The sequence below is a fragment of the Delphinapterus leucas genome, chromosome 16 (genome assembly GCF_059928025.1).
Source record: "Delphinapterus leucas isolate spDelLeu-1000000601 "Yukka" chromosome 16, BTC_Dleu_Yukka2, whole genome shotgun sequence".
In the NCBI taxonomy this organism is placed as follows: domain Eukaryota; kingdom Metazoa; phylum Chordata; class Mammalia; order Artiodactyla; family Monodontidae; genus Delphinapterus; species Delphinapterus leucas.
In genome coordinates, this window is record NC_143144.1 from 52079081 (window position 1) to 52098467 (window position 19387).

The 19387-nt window shown below is 42.4% G+C and overlaps 2 protein-coding genes across 6 annotated transcripts in view; both read left to right on the forward strand.

Moving 5' to 3' along the window:
- PCGF5 (polycomb group ring finger 5) overlaps window positions 1–19387 on the forward strand; it is a 115947-nt gene that overhangs the window by 507 nt on the left and 96053 nt on the right. The gene's annotated exons all lie outside the window — the stretch shown is intronic.
- Window positions 1–19387, forward strand: part of LOC149747284 (uncharacterized) — a gene marked incomplete at its 5' end in the record, with an annotated part of 45876 nt that continues 26489 nt past the window's right edge. Inside the window, one exon of the mRNA XM_089897356.1 lies at window positions 1–19387. This exon is cut by the window's right edge and continues 26489 nt beyond it. Coding sequence (XP_089753482.1) covers window positions 1–873 — 873 coding nt within the window.

Below are 19387 nucleotides of genomic sequence, written 5' to 3' on the forward strand. Positions count from 1 at the left end.
CCGGCAGCGGCAGCGCCTTCTCCGAGGAGGGACGAGCCGAGGCGGCGCTCGGGCCCTTCCCCCCGCCCGGAGCCGCGCGCCCCGGCGCCTAGTTGGGGGGCTGGGGGCTCGGGGCGCGAGCATCCAGTGGAGGCCGGGAGTCGGGCCCCGGCAGCGCGCGTCGCTTCCGTTTTGATTAGCTCGGGTTATTATATAAGATGTCACGGAGAGGAAAGGGGCGAGCGGGCGGCGCGTTGGCCTTCCGCGAGGGGCGGGGAGGGGCGGGAGGCAGGGCGAGCGGGGACCCACCTGTGCGCCCTCCTCGCCCCCTGCGGGTGTTGCCCGCGCGCCTGCCGGGGACGGGGAGGTGCGGGGCGGCGGCCGGGTGGACCGACGTGCCCGCAGCTCCCCTCCCGGCCCCGGGAACATTCGGGCAGCGGCCGAAACGTGCTGTTTCTTCTCCGCCGCCTTGCCTGGGTCTACTCGTTACTGGCTCCGGGCGTTTGTACTTTGAAACATTTGTTTAATATTAAAGAAGCTGCGTGTGCGGCCGTCCTAGTGCGCTCGGAACGTGTGGCCGTGGGCTCCGGGGCGGTGAATGAATCATCGCCCCGCAGACCGGGCGCCGATGATTCCTGCGGGGTCCACCCCGCGCGTACTCGCCGTGTGCCTCTGACCCAGGGACGGCGACCCTTCCTCGGCGGTGACGCCTTGGAGGGCCGCGGGAGAGGGAATGCAAAAGGGCGGCGGCTTATTTTTTCCCCCTCCTCCCGCAATTTGGGGGAACTTTGGGGGTGTCAGAGTCCCCACATTTCCCGAGGCTTGTTTCCCGTTGTTAGAAGAGTTAACAAGATTCCACCTGGCTGTGTTGATGAGTCGGTGGAGGAGCGCTGATTCGCTGCAGGGTTGGATCGTCTCTCATTCAGAATCTGGATGGCTCTGAAGGAATCCTTCTAGTAATTGCCTCTACTTAAGTACCAATAAAGTAATCAGCAAAAAGTTTAAAAGTTAGTGGACCTTAAAAGAAAAATCAGTGGCTCCTAATTAGAGGAGTTCTACTTAAAGGTTTAGGTTTGGGGTTTTGTTTTTGTTTTGTTTTGTTTTAATAAGCCAAATCCTAAAAGGAACCTAGTTTGCCAGAAATTAAGAACTTTTGACCACTGTGACCACCCTTGAAGACTCAACTTGACTCGTTCCCACCATACCCCACACTTGTAGGATTAAGAATAAAGTTTTCTCATCATGTAGGACTCACCTCAAATGGCATCTACTCAGCAAGGCCCTCTTGATCACCTTAAGTAACCTCTCACCCCTCACCCCAGGGACCACCCCCAGTCCTATTTTATTTTCTTCATAGCACTTAATCGCTATCCGAAAGGATTTTCTTGGGTGTTCTTTAAGTCCTGTCCCTCTGCACTGGAAGGTAAGCTCTACTCTGGCAGGAATTTTTGCCTGATTTGTTCATTGCTGTAACTCTAACACCTAGAACAGTGCCTGGCATATTAGGCAGTCAGGATTTGTTGACTAGTGAATGGATGAATTCCTATTTCTTGGTGGGACTATCTTTGACAGTTGAAATTTACTGCCTTGCGTGGGCAAGACACTAAGATGGTGCAGTTCTAATTTCTTTTCTTCCAGTTTTCTTTTGATTGATTCATTTCCTCCTCTATGCTGTTAACTTACAGCACAAGATGGGTTTGAGCATCATATCCTAAGATGCTGGGTACAAGGCATGTGGAGCCTTGTCGAGAGAAAGGGTGTTGGCTGTATAAGTTAATGGATGATTAAAAATATTATCTGTGCTAGTTGAAAAAAAAGGTGCAGGATATTGAAAGGGAATAGGCAAAGTCAGATTCCCACAGTGCTATATGTTTCCACTTGTATTTGAAATACTGATATTTCTATATTCCTCCCTCTCCATCGCCTGCACACCAACCTCAAATTGAGCTGCAGTTTGGGAAGGTCCATAGTAGGTAGCATTTACTATGAAGTATTAATTTAACTAAACAAATACAAGATATACATCTCTGCAGTGGCCTTAACTCTGTTGTTGTTAGTGTCAATGGCTTAACTCCATAGAAGAGTAGATAGAAGGAGTTATTTTAAATTATATTTTAATTTTAACATCTTAAATGAATCGTAAAGAATTAAGTTAAAACTATGTCAGTAATATAATGGAAGAAGGATTAGAAGGTCGTGCTTCATACTACCTCCTTTGAGGATAAATTTTAGTAAACTTTTTTATTATAAATAACAAACTTTGGAGGCATGTTAGTTGGCTTTATACTTGTAGGAATATTTTCAGAACTCAGTGCCTCCAAAGTCACTGCCAAAGAAGAGTGGGCTTCCAGGAGTTCCCTTTCCATAGCAGTAGCTGTGAGCACTTTCAGAAGTGTAATCTCAAGAGTGAGCTCAGACATAATACAGGTTGAAAGCTAAATGGGACCTTGAAATTGGTTGGCATATTTCATCCCTTTTTATCAGTCCCTTTACTGAGGTAACTAAGGCACAGTGAGATGACTTGCCCGGTGTGCAGGTCTGGGATTAGAACCAAGGGTCCTGACTTCTTGTTGGAAGTCGTCAAATCAGCCAGAGCTCCTATAGTTGGGGAACGAGTGGTTGCTATGGTTAGTCGACTGTCCGCCTCTTGCCGGTGAACTCTCAGGGAGTGAAATGAGGTCGTATTCAACTTTGTAGCCTTCGATGTGCCTTGGACATCTAGGGGCTCAACACGTAGTTGTTGGGTGTGGTTGGACAAATGTATTTTAAGTTGAAAATATATTTAAGAATTGAGAAACCAGAAAAACATATCTCTTTTCCAGAATGAAGATGTTTTTGATAAGAAAGTTAGAATGTTGGCAGTAATTAACCTTAGAACTTTTATAGTAATGAGGTTGCTGTTTAATTTTCACACCTCCAGAATTTCAAATAAAATGGCTTACAACTTTAAGTGTGTGCACTTGCTTAGGTGGCATAATTATTCACTGAAGAAACAATCGGAGGCTGTTTCAGGACACCTGGTAGGTCTTGCCTTTGCCATGGTGTCCAATTAGAGAAGCCTAGACTGTACAGCCAGATAGAATAGGGACCTAAGCTCAGCTCTGCCCCTAACAAGCAGGGCTCTCTGTAGCAAGTTACTTAACTTTTTTGAGCATTCTCTTGTCTCTGAATGGGGGTAATACCACCTGCCTTGAAGGATTGTTGTGACGCTGGGGTAAGGTACAGAAAGGGCCTCGTGTACACTAGGCCGTTAATAAATGGCAACAGTTATATTATGATTTCTGATTTAAGAGACCAGGGGAGCAGCTTAATTTCTTAAAGCTTCAGTTTTATCAGCTGGAGGATTGGTGATTGGCATGGAAGGAGGGGAATTAAATGATCTCTAAGATGTTATCTAACTCTGTAGTTTAAGGAACTGATAAAGAATGCACAGTTCTACAATTTTAGTTGAAATGATTCATATATCCTTGATCTAACGAGCAACTGCAAAAATGGTTAATTTCTAGGCCTTCCTAAGAATTTGGCTTAATTAGCTTTGGTGATATTAAGTACATCTTCATTATTATATATGCTATATGGTGGATACAGAGTTAACTTGAATATATCAATCTCTTATCCAGCTTACTATATATAAGGCAGTATAAGGAGCATATGGGTTAATCAGACGTAGGCACCCTTTCTTTGAGAGGCTTAGGAGGCATGTAGGGAGCATAAGACAGGTGACCAAAGGTTTTATTATATGGAGGCACTGTTATAGAGGCATAAAGGAAATGTTTTTTTTGCTTTTCGTTTTCTGTTTTTGGCCGCGCTGGGCGGCATGCGGGATCTTAGTTCCCCCACCAGGGATCGAAGCGTGCCCCCTGCATTGGGAGCACAGAGGCTTAATCACGGACCGCCCGCCAGGGAAGTCCCAAGAAAATGCTTTGTGATTTCAAGGAAGGAACACACTATTTCTAGGCAGAAAAATTGGGGAAGGTTTAGTTAAGGAATCTTGAGCTTTAAAGAACTGGTAGAACTTCAACTGGCAGAGATGTAGGGCTCAGCCTGTGCTAAGACTTGAAGGAAAGAGTATATGAGCATATCCAGGATGGAGAGGAGTGTGGTTAAGCTGTAGGGTGAGGGGCCTGGAGGCAGGATAGTGGGATGGCAGGCTGCCTGGCAGAGTTAGGACCATATTGTGGGCATCTTAAACACTGGGCTAAGGAGCCTGTTTAGTAGGCAGTAGATAACTATCAAAGGTAGTTTGAGTGGGGGAATTAAAGCTATGCTTTAAGAAGATTAATCTGTATTCGGGGAGTCGTGGATAATCCCACTTTGAAAGCTATTAAAATAGTTCCTGGGAGAGAAGCAGTGAGAACCTAAGTTAGAGTGGGGGCAGTTGGGTGGGTGAGACCCTGTAGAAATAGTAAATGCAGCAGGACTTGTTGGCTAACCTGGATGAGGGAATTGAGGGAGAAGTCAGAGACTGAAGCTGAGTGACTTTGGATGGTGATGGCAGAAATGGAAATAGTTGGAAAGGCCACTAGTAAAGCACCTGTAAGTAGTATGCAATCAGTAAATATTTGTCTAGTTAATGGAAGTTTGGATTTGGATATGTTAATTTCTTTGTGCCTATGAAGCTATCCAAATGGATGGCTGCCATTTAAAACAGAGATGGATTTGAGGGCATCCTTATGAGGGGGGATGGTGAAGCTGTGAGAAGGGTTCAAAGTATGGGTGAGAAGAGTAAAAGACCAGGGCAGAGTCGGAAAAACCATGTTTGTGGGTTTGGAGGGAGACAGAAAGAGGCTGACAGGATGCCGAGAGGAAAGAAGCTGGAAGAGAACAAGGAAAAGATAGCGTAAAGAAAGGTGAGGAAAGAGAATTTAGACGGGACAAATAGCAGTGTCGAGGCACTGAGATTGAAGACTGAGAAAAGGTCATTAGATTTGTCAATGAGACCATTGTCAGTAGCCTTTGAGCATCAGGGGCAGTTGGGCAGTGGAGATGGAAGTCAGCCAGGTACCTGAGAGGTGCCTGAGCAGGAAGGAAGCGGAGAGAGTACGTCGTATAAGTGAGGATTGGTCTGTGAAAATTGGAGAGGACTGTAACTTGAGGTGATGAGAGGGCCAGGGAGCCAGTCTTAAAACCAAACCGTGAGAAAGGCCCGAGAGCGTTGTGGGCCGATTCGTTGTCAGTGGAGAGGAAGAGGCTGAGGATCTGGAGAGGGAGTGGGAGGATGGTTCGCGCGCCAGGTCAGTGCTCCTCAAGTAGGAGGCACGGGAGCTGGATAAGGTGGCCACACTTCCGATTGCCCAGGACAGTCTCCGTTCACACCTGCTAACAAATAACGCCTGTTTTTATTCTAAAACAGAGTCCCTTTTCGAATACTAAATCATTTGATCATGACAAAGATAGTTATTCGTGGAAAAACAGATGTGACATGGAGAGAAGAAGATTAAATGAAGGCAAAAAGAAACAGATTTAGAGAGGAAAGTTGGAAGCTGGGAGGGAGTGTGACTGCATTTTAAATGGGTTGGTTCCCCTTTTTAAGAAGGAAAGAAAAACGGAGGAGGCCAGTTCTCTTTGCTGAGAGGACGTTGAGAGTGAGAGGCAAAGCTGGGAGGAGGAGGAGGGGGGAAAGGTTTGGAGTAGCTGTGGGTATGAGCGTGACGAGAGCCAAAGGTGATAAGGGCCTGACAGGTCGCACAGATGCCTTAGCCTTGTGATAGAACGAGTCATGCCTGTATTTACGACTTTCTCCAGCAATACTGAGAAAATTGGAAGTGGAGATGGTGTGAGTATCGTTGAAACTGCCAACTCCATATGGGTCCCGGGTTGAGTCGGAAACTAGTGAAACTAGTGTTGATGGGCTGGGAGAATGAGCAGGAGATGTGAGATTAGACTGTGTAGTGGCTGGTTGGGCAAGAACGAAGGAAAGGGAGAAATGGGAGTGTGGAGGGGAGTCCTGGGGCTGGTGGCCAAGGGCCTGAGGGACTTCTTGAGTAGCTTATCATGATGGAGGGATCAGTAATGCGCAGTGATGTGAATTCAAAGTCTGGCTGAACCTGAGAATGGTGAAATGACATCAGCATGAGGTAGAAGCTCACTGATCTTCAGGAACTATGAGGCCAGGGTGTCAAATGATTATATTATGTATATCAGTGTCAATAGCTGTTGTAAAGATTCTGGAATACATTTATTAAAGCCTTTCTGAGCTTTTAGTCCATAGAGTTGGAGAGTACCCTAAAAGAGGGAAGTTATTCCTTCATTTAAAAGATGAGGAAGCTAAAGTCTTTTAAAGGCTTTCTAGGAAAATTGAGACCTGCCCCACACTGCAGATGTATGTGGCAGAGCTGTCTCTGGAAAGAACCGGAATCCTGAATTTCAGTTCAGTATTGCCCTCCAGGACAGAAGAAGTAATTAAAGTATCCACTGAACAAAGTTTTACAATTTGTCCTCACCACACGGCCTGCCTACTGCTTGTAGAGCACCAGTGTTTGCGGGCACAGAAAGCCACTGAGGAGAGCTGTGGAGTCGTGTCCACGTGCTCTGACTTCTGACCGAAAGGCAGGTGATGGCGTCTTTGAGGAGGACACATGGAAAGCACCCCTTCTTCCCCACTAATTAAAAAATAGATAAGAAGCAGCAGGTTGTCAAAAAATTAACTTCGTTATTGATGCAGCCTAGGCTGGAAGACACAGCTTGGTGTGAAGCCCACATTGGTCTTGTGCACCTTCTACACCCTAGGCTAGACTTTGAAACTGCCTACTGGATGGAAAGTTTGAGGCTGCAGAGCAGAAATACCCAGGTTTCTGCCTTTCACTGTTCAGACAGAGAAAGAGAAAAGAGGCCCAATCTCTCATGCCAAGTATCTTTGATAGAAAAACTCCATCCATTTGTAAACTGAGAAACAGACCCATGGCTGTCACACACCAAGCAAATAAATTGCTCCTCCTCTGTGGGGAGAGTATGGTGCAGGGCAAGAAGACAGGCGTGGATAGGGAATATCCCCCCTTTGGAAACCCTGTGAGTGGCAGAGAGGCATTTGTTCCCCTTGAAACAGGTTATAGACCACTCTTAACCTTTGTGTTTGTGTTTGAATTAAACTGACTTCTGAGGCAGCAGGTGCATTTTTATGTTAACTAGGAGTGAGTGAAATGACTCAGAAGGTTTGAACATAGTCCTTAGTTCATCGATTTCATAGAAATGTCTAGTTGTTTTCTCATTCCTCTCTGGGGAATCTCAGGAAGCTCACAGATGTCATCACAGAGACCACTAGCTTTGATATCCTGTTTCTGAATCCAGAACTTCAGAAAAGTGGAAAGTTCTTTCTCCTCATAACATGTTTAAGGAGCCTTTCATTGGACATACGGCGCTGGGAATTTGTCCTAATTCTGTCACTGTTAGTGACCTTACTAATTAACTATTACGTGCCTCAGTTTCCTCATCTACAGCATGGGAGAACATAATGCCTGTTCTGTTTCCCAGGTATTTGATGTGAAAGCTCTTTGCAAATAAATAGTGTCATGCAAATGAAAGGTATCAATATCACCATATGGTATACAAGGTAAATTTTGAAGTTTTAAGAACTTTTTAAAAATAAAATGTTTCAAATAAAACAACTAAGATGACTATTGAAATTTGATGGGACCCTGGTTTAGGCACTGAAGGTAAATCATGGTAACTTTTCTCCCTTTATCCATGTCAGTGTGTATAACAATTCTGGCCAAGTGTGATTAAAGCACTGCGTTTCATGACAAATGAAAAATTTGCCTTTTTATCTGTTTCTCTTTTAACTGTTATAAAGGTCTTTTTTTTTTTAACTGTAAAATATAACACATGTATAACTTTTGAAATGTAAATGTATAGTTCAATGAATTATTAAAAAGTGAACATCCATGAAACTACCTCCCAGCTCAAGAAATGGGACAATTTCATCCCCCACCCCTACCCACCGTAGGAGTCTTTTTTTCTTTGTTAGATGCTTGCCTTTCTTTTCAGGGAAGTTTTGAGTAGTAGCAGGAGGCAATTATAAATATTGACAGGTCCAGCATATGTGCTTCTTTGAGTGGAATTAGATCAAAGGTGTAATATTAGTGTTTTACTCTGTAGTTATTTCTTAGAACTATGAATTCAGTGTTTTGGACAAGTCCTGGGTTTTCAGCCTTAAAGATCAAAATCTTCAGGCTTAGAGCCTTCAGATTTGAATGGGAGTGAAAAAGTTGTGATCCTTTGGATGTGAGAAAATTCATGCCTAATTATTTGTTCTGATCATCCCTCTTTTGCCTGTTTTTAGAAGCAAAATAACTAAGACTGCAGTGTTGATGATGACTTTGTACAGTAGTCAAAGGTCTTCTTGGAAATACTTGAACAGTATCAAGGCAAATACCTTTCAGCTCAGGCCACCATAGGCTAGATTTGAAGTCGCAAGAAGGAGTCAATGAAAACAGCTTTACTGCATGAAAACAACCTGTATTTTCTTCAATTATAATCTAGTGTTCTAAATTCTACCATCTTTTAAGGCTTAATTAATGAGTCAGTAAATCAGAAGTATTTTGTGGTATCCAGAAAAGGATTCTGTTTTGTTTTTTATGCTTTTATGATTAAGACAGAAAATGATGGTAAACATTAAAAGAATTGGGAATGTATCTTAGCTAATCAGATGCATTGATAAAAACAGAAAAGGTGTAAATGTTTCAAAAATTGATAAGGAAAAAAAACTGATAAGGAAAGGATCATCTTTTGGGGGCAGTTTCTGTGGTTGTAAGATTGAGTTATTGGGATTCAGAAATTTGGTGGACTGGACCTGTGTTTACTGTCTGTCCCTCCTGAAGCACCACTATAGTGATGGTAAACAAGAGATGGGAGACACCAACACATTTTTGGAGGATGAAAAGCAGACAGACCTGTGGCAACTGACTTAGTAGTGGAAAAAGTTGATACCTAAGTGCCCTTAAAGGAGATTGGGGATAGATACTGGGAAGAAACAGCCAGTTTATCCCTCAGAATCCCAGAAGGGCTCTGGAATTAGAGGCTCTGGAATAGGGCATGGGGCTGAAAATAAGGGATTGATTAAGAGTTCATAAAAGGAACTAGACTCTCAGTTCACTTTCCCCATCCCATATAGCAAGAGGAAGTCCTGGACATTTTTTCTCTGGAGAAATTGAAACATATTAACAGTTCTGGATTTAGGGATAGCAGGCAAAAAAGAAAAAAGAGGGTAAGGGTGAAATTCTGAACTGAAAACAGAGGAATTTGATGAAATTATGCATACCAAACAGTGAGACCTGGTGTGTTCTTTTTAACCCACCCCCAATCCTAGGATAGCCAGGTAATCACCAACCCAGGCAGCATATTGAGGAACTCTTTTCTGGGCAAAGTGAACAGCCCTAGAGAAAAGACCTACAGATACTGATATATGGGGTCCCACAATGAGAAAACTGACTTACTATCCATTCTTCCTACAGTGAACCCTCAGCAACAACCCAGCTCCCCCTATTCTGTGAACATGGAACTTGCAACCAGTGTTTTAGTACCTTAAATACAAATAGTCAGTGAATATGAGACATTTGAAGAAAGCATTCAACAAGAAAAAAGGCAGGAACCAGAACAAATGAGAAAAAAATCATGGAGGAAACAAATGCAAAAAGAAGAAGAAAAATGGAAATAATCAAAATCAATCCTCCTAGAATTAATAAAATAAGAACTGGGCTGTAAAAAAGTAATAATTAGAGAATAAGAAATAGGTCTTGGAAACTAAAAATAAGATGGCAAAAAAAAAGTCATTGGAAGGACAGAAGATAAAGTAGAAACAAAAGCAAAAAGGAAAAAGAGGGAAAAAGTAGAATTAGAGGGTCAGTTGATCAGGTATTATATTAATAAGAGTTCCAGGCAGAGACTACAAAAATAAAATAAAAATAAATAAATCAAAAGTTTACAAAAAAGAAAGAAAAAAAAAAGAGAGATTACAGGGAAAAGTAAAGGAGAGGAAATTACTGCAGACATAATACAAGATATTTTCCCAGGACTGGAAGACATACAATTATAGATTAAAAGAGTTCACAAAATAGCCACATGAGTGAATGAAAAAAGATCCACACAATCGGTGTATAAGACATATCATTGTAAAGTTTTGAATACTAAGGAAAATGGGAATGAGCTAAATTCTGTGGAGGATAAAACACATCCCATACAAAAAGATTGGGAATTGTAATGGCACCTAAAGAACAATGGATTAGTTCTTTCAGAATTCTGAGGAAAATTATTCTTAATCTAGAATTTCAAACAAACTGTCAAGTGGGAGATACAGTAAAGACATTTTGAAGGTGTGAAAGTTCTCAAAAGTTTACTCTCTGTGCATCTTTTTACAGGAGGCTATTGGATAACATCAAAATGTGGGCATAAATGTACTGAAACATACAGACTATTAAATACCCTGACCATGCATGACTGCAAAAGAGGCTGGGAAAAAACGTTGACATAACTATATCTTAGGAGTCTGGGAGAGGATAAGCTAGTGCATAATAGGACATCACTAATTTTATTAATTACTAAATTAAAATCAAAAGTAAATCAAGAAATATTAGTATATGCATATTGTTTAGGAATATAAAATTTAATATCAAGAGAGAAATAGCTAACTATTTTTAAAGTAGATTGCCTTTGGGAAGTGGGTTTGGGGGTGAGTGGAGACAGGAGAGGTTACTGCTGTGTTTTCATTTTAAGCCTGATAGTACTGTTTGTTTAAGTAATTTGCATGAGTTATATTGGTAAAAATAAAGTTAGTAGGGAAAAAAAAGTAATGCAGTTCTAATAAGTGAATTAGAGAATGATTTACATGGATCCAGAGCTTTAAAATATATACATTTAAAGTTAAGAAATATTGTTTCGAAGTTAGAATCCTCCCTCACAACTGATTGCAGCGCTCTGGAATCACCCTGTCTCCGAATCATTTGAGGCAGCTTTAAAAATCAAATCCTCCCTCCATCCCGAAATTCATTGGACTTATTTGGCTTTGGCTGGGCCCCAGGGAATCCTTAAGTTTTAGAAGAACCCCAGCTGCTTCTGAGGTATATCTAGGGCTGACTCCTAGCCAAGTAGTTTAAATACCCTTGCTTCTGCTGCTTTAATGTTTCCTGTATTCTTCCTATCCTATCTCACTGCTTCTGCTTCAGGTCTGATCTTCTCTGTCTCTCAGTTCTGAACCAATACGGTCTATTTGGGGTTGGAACAGTAGGAGGAGAGAAAGAAGAGACATGGGAGAGGTCATTTGGGTGACTAAATAATGAGAATGGCTGTACAGAGAGCCGATATTTGTTTCCTTTTGTTTTGCAGAAACTATGTAAATTGATGGCCTTATCTTGAATTTCTGATGGAGTAATTTTAGAGTTCCAGTTCAAGTAAATTTGAACTTTATGACATTTTGTTATTTCTTTACCTTTAGTGTTGCCTCCTGATGCTAAATCTGTTGCACCCTTAGGTTGCCCTCAAGTTTTTTTTTATCTCCCCTAGGTTTTGCCCCCAACGCTCCCGGCTGTGGTCTATCAGATGTTTGCCAATAGCATTTCCATTTTGCACCTGGGATCATCACAGTTTTCATAGCTCTCTAGTTTTCTGTGAGGGAATTCTTAAAAAGGAGATTAGCAAGCAAGAGATGAAGGAATATAAGAATTATGTAATTTCCCAAGGTTAGAGGTCTTGTTGAATTAGGCTTTGACTACTGAGATTTTGTACGCCTTTTTTTTAATATATATATAGATTTATTTATTTATTTTTGGCTGCGTTGGATCTTCGGCGCTGTGCACAGGCTTCTCATTGCAGTGGCTTCTTTTGTTGCGGAGCACGGGCTCTAGGCGCGCGGGCTTCAGTAGTTGTGGCTCACGGGCTCTAGAGCACAGGCTCAGTAGTTGTGGCGCACGGGCTTAGTTGCTGCACAGCATGTGGGATCTTGCCGGGCCAGGGCTCGAACCCATGTCCCCTGCATTGGCAGGCGGATTCTTAACCACTGCACCACCGGGGAAGTCCCGGATTTTGTATACCTTAAAGGAGAAATGTTTGTTGTGTGGATGAGAGAAACAGTTGAGACCTAAGGGAAGAACTTCTTTAAAAAAAAAAAAAAAAGAAACCTTTAGATTTTTAAAAATATCAATAATTATAGACATAGTTTCTCTTGTACCTTTTCCCAGTCCCATTTCTGCCTCCCTAGATTGAACTGGTCTTGTGAATCAGGCATCAGTGATCTGCTTGTAACTGTTTCACATCGGGCCAATGCCCTGCGCCATACCGTGAGAGGACTTACCTCTAGCATTCTGTCCAGTATATAAAGAGCTGTCCTGGCTGGTTTCTGAGGGGTTACTTTACATTTAATACATTTGTGCAGCAGGGCCAAAGTGTGATCTTTATCACACTTTGATAAATCCCATCAATAAGTCTTATTCAGAGCTTGCCCACTTAGTGCAAGTCTCTTCTAGGTCAGTGTGTCTCACACTTCAATGTGCACGCAAATCACTTGGGATGGCGTTACACTGCACATTCTAGTTCAGTTGCTCTCAGGGGAGGCCTGAGACTCTGCATTTCGAATAAGCTTCCAGGGGATGCTGCTGGTCCTCCGACCACACTTAGAGGAACAGGGTTCTGGCTAGTGGTTCTCAACTCTGGTTGCTCTGTAGAATCATCTGGGGGCTTCTAGGACCTGTCCCTGGTGATTCCCATACAGTTGGTCTAGAGTGAGGCCAAGATGTGATGTGTGTGTGTGTACATATATATGTGTGTACATATATGTATTTGTATACATGTATATGTGCGTACACACGTATATGTGTGTGCGCACACGTGTTTGTACGCATATATGCATGTGCATATGTGTGCACGTGTATGCGTGTGTATACACATGTGTGTACACACATGTGTGCATATATGTGTATGTACATATATATATATTATCTAACTCCCCAAGTAACACTAGTGTGCAAGTAGGTTTGGGAACCACTCTTACAAGCTCTGCACACTTTAGCTGTGACTCACAGGTAAAGATCTTCATGTGTGGACTTTGTAGCAGTCTGGGAAGTATCCATAGCCTTTACATATGGATACACCTGCTTTATGGATAGTCTGTGGAGAAGCGATTCCTCTTGGATTGTTTGGTTCCTAGAGAGCAGATAGAGGTGGCTATCAGAGGGGGCATACCTAAGAAGAAAAAAAGGCCTTTTCGTTAAAACCACATGTCACTTGATATAGGAAAGATATTTAAAGTGACGAATAAATACAAAGTTGGTATCTCTTTTTTCAGGGGATCCTTCTGTCTTCTACATCCTTTCAGTAAGAGATCATGGGAAAATTATGTTATAAACTTTGATGCTTTATGTTTTCTCCAGAGAAGGCTATACATTTACTTACTCTGTATATGTTTACCTATAAATATATGTACTTGCAGAGTTTCGGCGTAGCTAGAATTCTAGTACTTTTCCTTTGCCAAATACTTAGAAAAATTTAGATTATCTCCTATACGTTTACTTTTAGGTCTTAACTTGTCCTAAAAATTGAGTGACTTACCATCCTGGTGAAGGGACAGTTATTATTCTCAGGATCTTCCAATGCTGACGGCAGTTGATGACTCGATTTGCTCGAAAATCATAGGCCTCAGCTCAGTTCAAATGTTAATTGTTTTGTTATTATTACAAAGATGATCCTAGAAGCAGATGATACAATTTTCTGTATATTAAAATTATGTTAACTACAATTTCTTGGAAACAATAAGCATTAAAACCAATGGATTAAAATTAAATATAATTGTGCTGCTAAGGAATTGCAATCCTCTCCTCCACCTCCCCACCATTCAGTCATAAAATAGGACTTTGATTTTATTTCCTTAACATTACCTTGTCTACTTCATGGCCTCTGACTTCGGTCAGATTCTCATTACTTCTCATTCATGTTAATTTCCTTACTGGACCTCCCTCCATTCTTGTTCCTAACAGCCGTTCTGCCAGAGTCCTCTATTGTGGAGGTAAATCTAGGGCTTTCCCTTGTCTGAGGATAAAGTCTGAATCTCCAGAGTATCATGTAGAGCTCTCTCACCTGGCCCTACCTTTTCTCTACCCTCATCACCTGTCGCTTCCCTAGACAGCAGTTTATTCATTCCTTAGCTGAGATTGAAGGTAGGGGAGAAAATATTGGAGGCTTGAAAGAAGGTAACGGCGTGGAAGAGTGGTTTAGGAGAGGGGGTGAGTAGATCGCACTAGGGGCATGAACTGTGATTGCTGGGCAGCAGTGACGGTCTCCTGAGGTAGGTGATGACAGATGTAGAGTGAGACCGGCTGGCATTGGCTGCAGGGGTACTGTTGTGGGGAATGTGAAGCCTTGCATCCTGCCAGTTGCCCGACTACGTCATCCCACTTCTTGTCTCTACTCTTGCACATGCTGGGTCTCCATCTAAAACACTTCCCTTGTCTTTGCCTGGAAAAAAGTCTCTTAAGAAACCCCCTTGGTAATTTCCTCCCCTTTCCAGACATTCTCCCTTTTGACCCCCATGATATCTGGTCATCTCCCTCCATCCTGTCCCCACTGTTCCATTAGCCAGCCGCTGTTACTGTACTACCACGCCATGGCAAGTATCTGTTCATACTTGTCTCTACTAGACTGTGGTCTTAACAAGGGCAGGGATGCGATCTTTTGATGTCCAGTTCATATCACAGTGCCTGGCACGAAGTAGACACATATAATAAATGCTGGATGAATCAACACAAGATTTCTCTATAAAGTGTTGAGAATCTGTTCTTGCTGGATTGGAGGTCACTTTAAAAGTGAATTCCACTTAGTAGTAAACGACACAAAAAATTGTGTTGCTTTAAGTTTTAGTCTGATCTACCCCTACCAAATATCCAGGTTAACAAGATCTTTCCAAATGTACACACATATGTGCATGTGTGTATACATACATACTTATGTACATGAAAATGGAGGAAAGTATAAATAAATATTAAATGTCTGGGATAATAGATGTCACAGAGGCCTGCGCACTGCACATGGTTTATCTGTTCTCTTTCAGATGGGCCGCCTTGGCTAGTAGGAAACAGGTTAAAACCTTAAGGAACATGTGAGCCAGTATTAAACACATCTATGTTTTCAAGTTGTATTGAAGTTATGAGTATAAAAATGTAGTTTTGAAAAGGTTTTTCCCAATTGTGTAGAAACATATAGAGATCTTAACTGCCAAAAGAATTTCATGGCATTTACAAATGAATAAAACCTGGAGAGAAATTAAGGGATACTTTTTTTCCGGAGGTAACAATTTCACATTTTTCCTTAGGAGTGAGGGGACTTGAGTTCTGTCATGATGTATCATTAAAGGGCTGTGGTGTCAGACAGTCTCCCCACCTCCCTAAGCTTTAGTTTCCCCATGTATAAAATATGAGATTTGGTCTAAATTATTACCAAGGTCATTTTGAATCATCTGTTATTCTGGAAACTTATGAAACATGTCCTGTAACCATGGAGAGGAAAGTTGATTGGTGACTCCAAAAATAGACTTATTTTCTCCTCCTGCAAATGTTGATGCACTCCCATTGAGGAAGTCACTCTGTGTATATTGCCTTAACCAATTTCTTGACTTTTTTTTTCTTATTGCCAAGAGCTCAAAAGTGAATGAAAGATTGTCTTAAGAAACACCAAACAAATAGCCCTTGTCTCTTGTTTTAAATATAGAACTGAATTATTGTGCTCTTTTGCATTCCTGTTGTAGGTATTCAGAAAGCAGAAGGTGGTGATTTGGTAAATTTAGAAACTATTTCACATCAGTTCCTGCTGTCTTTTGTGTTTGTGTGAGAACCCCATTCAAAATATGTCTTATTTATTCTTCCCTTAAAATATACTTTCCTTCATTTTTGCCTTTCTGCTGACAACAAGTCCATGTCTATAAATACTTCCAGATTTTGTCAAGATCCTTAGGTAACAATTACTTTCCTCTGTTAACATACAGGTAATCTAGTGAGGTATGTTTTATCCCTAAGCCCTTTGATTTCTTAGTGTGTTGCAGCATCAGCCTGTCCTTAGTGCAGTGATGTCCTGAGGGGGCCTCCTCCAATCACTCTGAGGTTGCAAGGTCTGTGTCCACGCCAAGACCTCAGGGACTGTCCCCTGTCTGGAGCACTCCACCTGGAATGAGACGTCTTGACCTAGTTGGGCCAAGTACAGTGCTGGTAGGCAGAGTCTTCCTGTCTGTCTGTGCTTTATCCAGCCCTTTGAAGCAGAGAATCAGCTCATTAAATGAACATTTAAAATACCTAGAGAGGTTACAGAAACTTCATTTTCACTGTCTCTAGTCTGTAAGAATATATATCCAAAGTATCACATCACTCACTAGCTGTGTGAGATTAGACAAGTCACTTACCCTCTCTGAGCCTCAGTTTCCTCCTCTGTGAAGTTTGGATTTGATCTCTAAAATGACTTTGGCTTCAAAAAATTTTTTTTCTTTCTTTCTTGCTTTGTCATACTCCCTCTGACCCTAAACTGACTGATAGCAACCGGTAGTCTTAAACTTCAGCAAGTATCAATTCTTTCTCATGGTTCTTCCTCAAACCAGTATGGTTCATTTTCCCACCGCACAGGCATTTATGGAGATTTTTAAAAAGCATTTATGATGAATTTAGTCATTTATTTTTCTATACATTTTGAGACCAGATGAACTCAACAACTCAATTTGTTTTGCCTGTGTACCTGGATAATAGCATAAAAATAAAGCATTCTTATTTTTGTAGCAATAACAAACATTTTTTTCTAGCAAACATTGCCGTCTTTATAAATGAGAACTGAGCTAGTTAGATACTATTGACCTCAGCTGTGGAGCAATGTTAAGAGAGCAGTCCTTTGATATTTATCCATATTCCTCATCACCAGTCAAGATCTTTGTTCTAATAAGTGGTTTCAAACTATTGAAATTAAAAACAATCTCTGGAAAACAATCTGTGGAAATAGGGTTAGAGAATGTTCTAGGACAGGACAAGTTTATTTTATTTATTTATTTATTTTTTGAGGTACGCGGGCCTCTCAGTGTTGTGGCCTCTTCCGTTGCGGAGCACAGGCTCCAGACGCGCAGGCCCAGCGGCCATGGCTCACGGGCCTAGCCTCTCCGCGGCATGTGGGATCTTCCCCGATCGGGGCACGAACCCGTGTCCCCTGCATCGGCAGGCGGACTCTCAACCACTGCACCACCAGGGAAGCCCAGGACAAGTTTATTTATTCGTTCAAGAAATAATCACTGAGTGCCTTCAAGCTAGTCTTTGGATTATCAGTGAACAAAACAAAGATTCTTGACCCAAAGGAGTTTATTTTCTAGCAGGGGAAGACATATGATAATCAGTAAGCAAAATAAATATTTGTTATATGGTTTGTTATAAGGTGGTCAGAGCTATGGAAAAATGAAAAAATTGAGCAAGAAAGGGAGATGAAAGGTGATGGGGAGTGGAGAGCTGGGTTGCAGTATAAATGCCATGGTCAGGAAAGGAGGTGTGATGGGCAGAAAGGCTCCCAGAATGTCCATGCTCTAATCCCTGGAACCTGTAAATAGGTTAACTTCTGTGGCAAAGGGACTTTGCAGCTTTAATTAAAGTTACAGGAAAAAAAAAAAGTTACAGGCCTTAAAATATGGAGATCATCCTGGATAATCTGGGTGGCCCTTAAAAGTGGAGTAAGTGGTTTGAGTCAGACAGATGTGGCTGAATTTGGAGCAGATCAAATGTAAGGCAGACTCAATCCGCCAGTGCTGGAGAGGGGCCACCTGGAAAGCATGAGAAGAAAGGAGGGCAGCCTTGAGGAGCAAAGACCGGCAAGGAAACGGGACCTCAGTCCTGCCGCTGCAAGAACCTGAATCTGGCCAACAACCTGAATGAGACTGGAAGCATACGAATCCGCAGAACCTCCAAAAAGGAATGCAGCCCTGCTTACAGCTTGATTTTGGCCTTGTGAGACCCTGAGCAGTAGACCAGCAGAGCCTGGCTATACCCAGACTCCTGACCTACAAAACCAGGAGGTTATAAATGGATGTTGTTTTGAGCCACTGAGTCTGTGGTAATTGCTCATGGCAGCAGTAGAAAACTAGTACAGTGGCTGAGGACAGCTAGTCAAGGGAAAGAGTATTCCAGCAGAGAGAACAAGGAGAGCCAGGTTCTAGAGTGAAGTCCACCTGGAGGGTTAGAGGGATAGTGAGTGGCCAGCGTGGCTGGAGTGGAGGTAGCAAGGGACGAGTAGGAGAAGTAAGTGAGAGAGGCAACTGGGGAGGAGGGTAGGGACGCTAGGTGGCTTCGGCTTTTATTCCCAGTGACCCAGGGGGTCCTTGCAGCATTTCGATCAGGAAAACAATGTGATTCAGCTTAATTTTTAAAAAGATCATGCTGGCTGCTCTGAAAATGGACTGTAGGGGAGAAGCCAGAGACCAATTAGGAAGTGACAGCAGAAATCCTGATGCAAGATGGTGGTGGCCTCGACCAGTGGTAGTGGAGATGATGAGAAGTGGCCAGATTATAGATATTTTTTTGAAGATAAAGTCTACTTGTTTGCGACTTAGATGTGGGATATGAGAGAGAGAGAGGAGCCAAAGATGATTCTATAGTTTGGGGCCTGAACAACTGGAAAGATGCAGTTGCCATCAACGAAGATGTGGAAAGCTATGGGTGGAGGAGATCTGTGATGGGGGAGAATTGGAATTCAGTTTGGACGTAGTGAGTATGATGTCTGTTAGATATCCATCTGGATCTCTGTGTGTGGTAGGCAGAATAATGGCCCCCAAAGATGTCCAGATCCTAATCTCCAGACCCTGTATATGCCACCTTAGGTAGCAAGAGGGAGTTTGCAAATGTGATTAAGTCAAGGACCTTGAGATGGAGCGATTATCCTGGTTTATCTGTGTGGGCCCAGCCTAATCCCATGAGTCCTTAAAAGTGGAGAACCTTTCCTTTGGTGGTCAGAGGGAGATGCAACTCCAGAAGAATGGTCAGAGAGATGCCATGGTGTTGGCTTTGAAGACAGAGGAAGGGGGCAATGGGCCAAGGAATGTAGGTGGCCTCTAGAATCTGGAAGTGGCAAAGAAACTAATCTTCCCCAAGAGTCTTGAGAAAGGAACACAGCCCTGCCAACATCTGATTCCAGTGAAACTCGTATCTGACCTGCAGAACCGTAAGGTAATAAATTTGTGTTGTTTTAAGGCACTACATTTGTGGTAATTTGATACAACAGTTGGACCTGAGTTTGGAGGGAAGGGAGAGAGGTCTGAAAGCATAGAGATGGTATTTAAAGTCCCCGGGGGCTGAAGAAGATCACCAATAGAATGAGTAGAGAGAGAAGAGAAGAGGACAAAGCACTGAACCGTTGGCACTCAACATCAAGAGGTCAGGGATAAAGAAGGGAATAGCAAAGCACACCGGGAATGATCAGC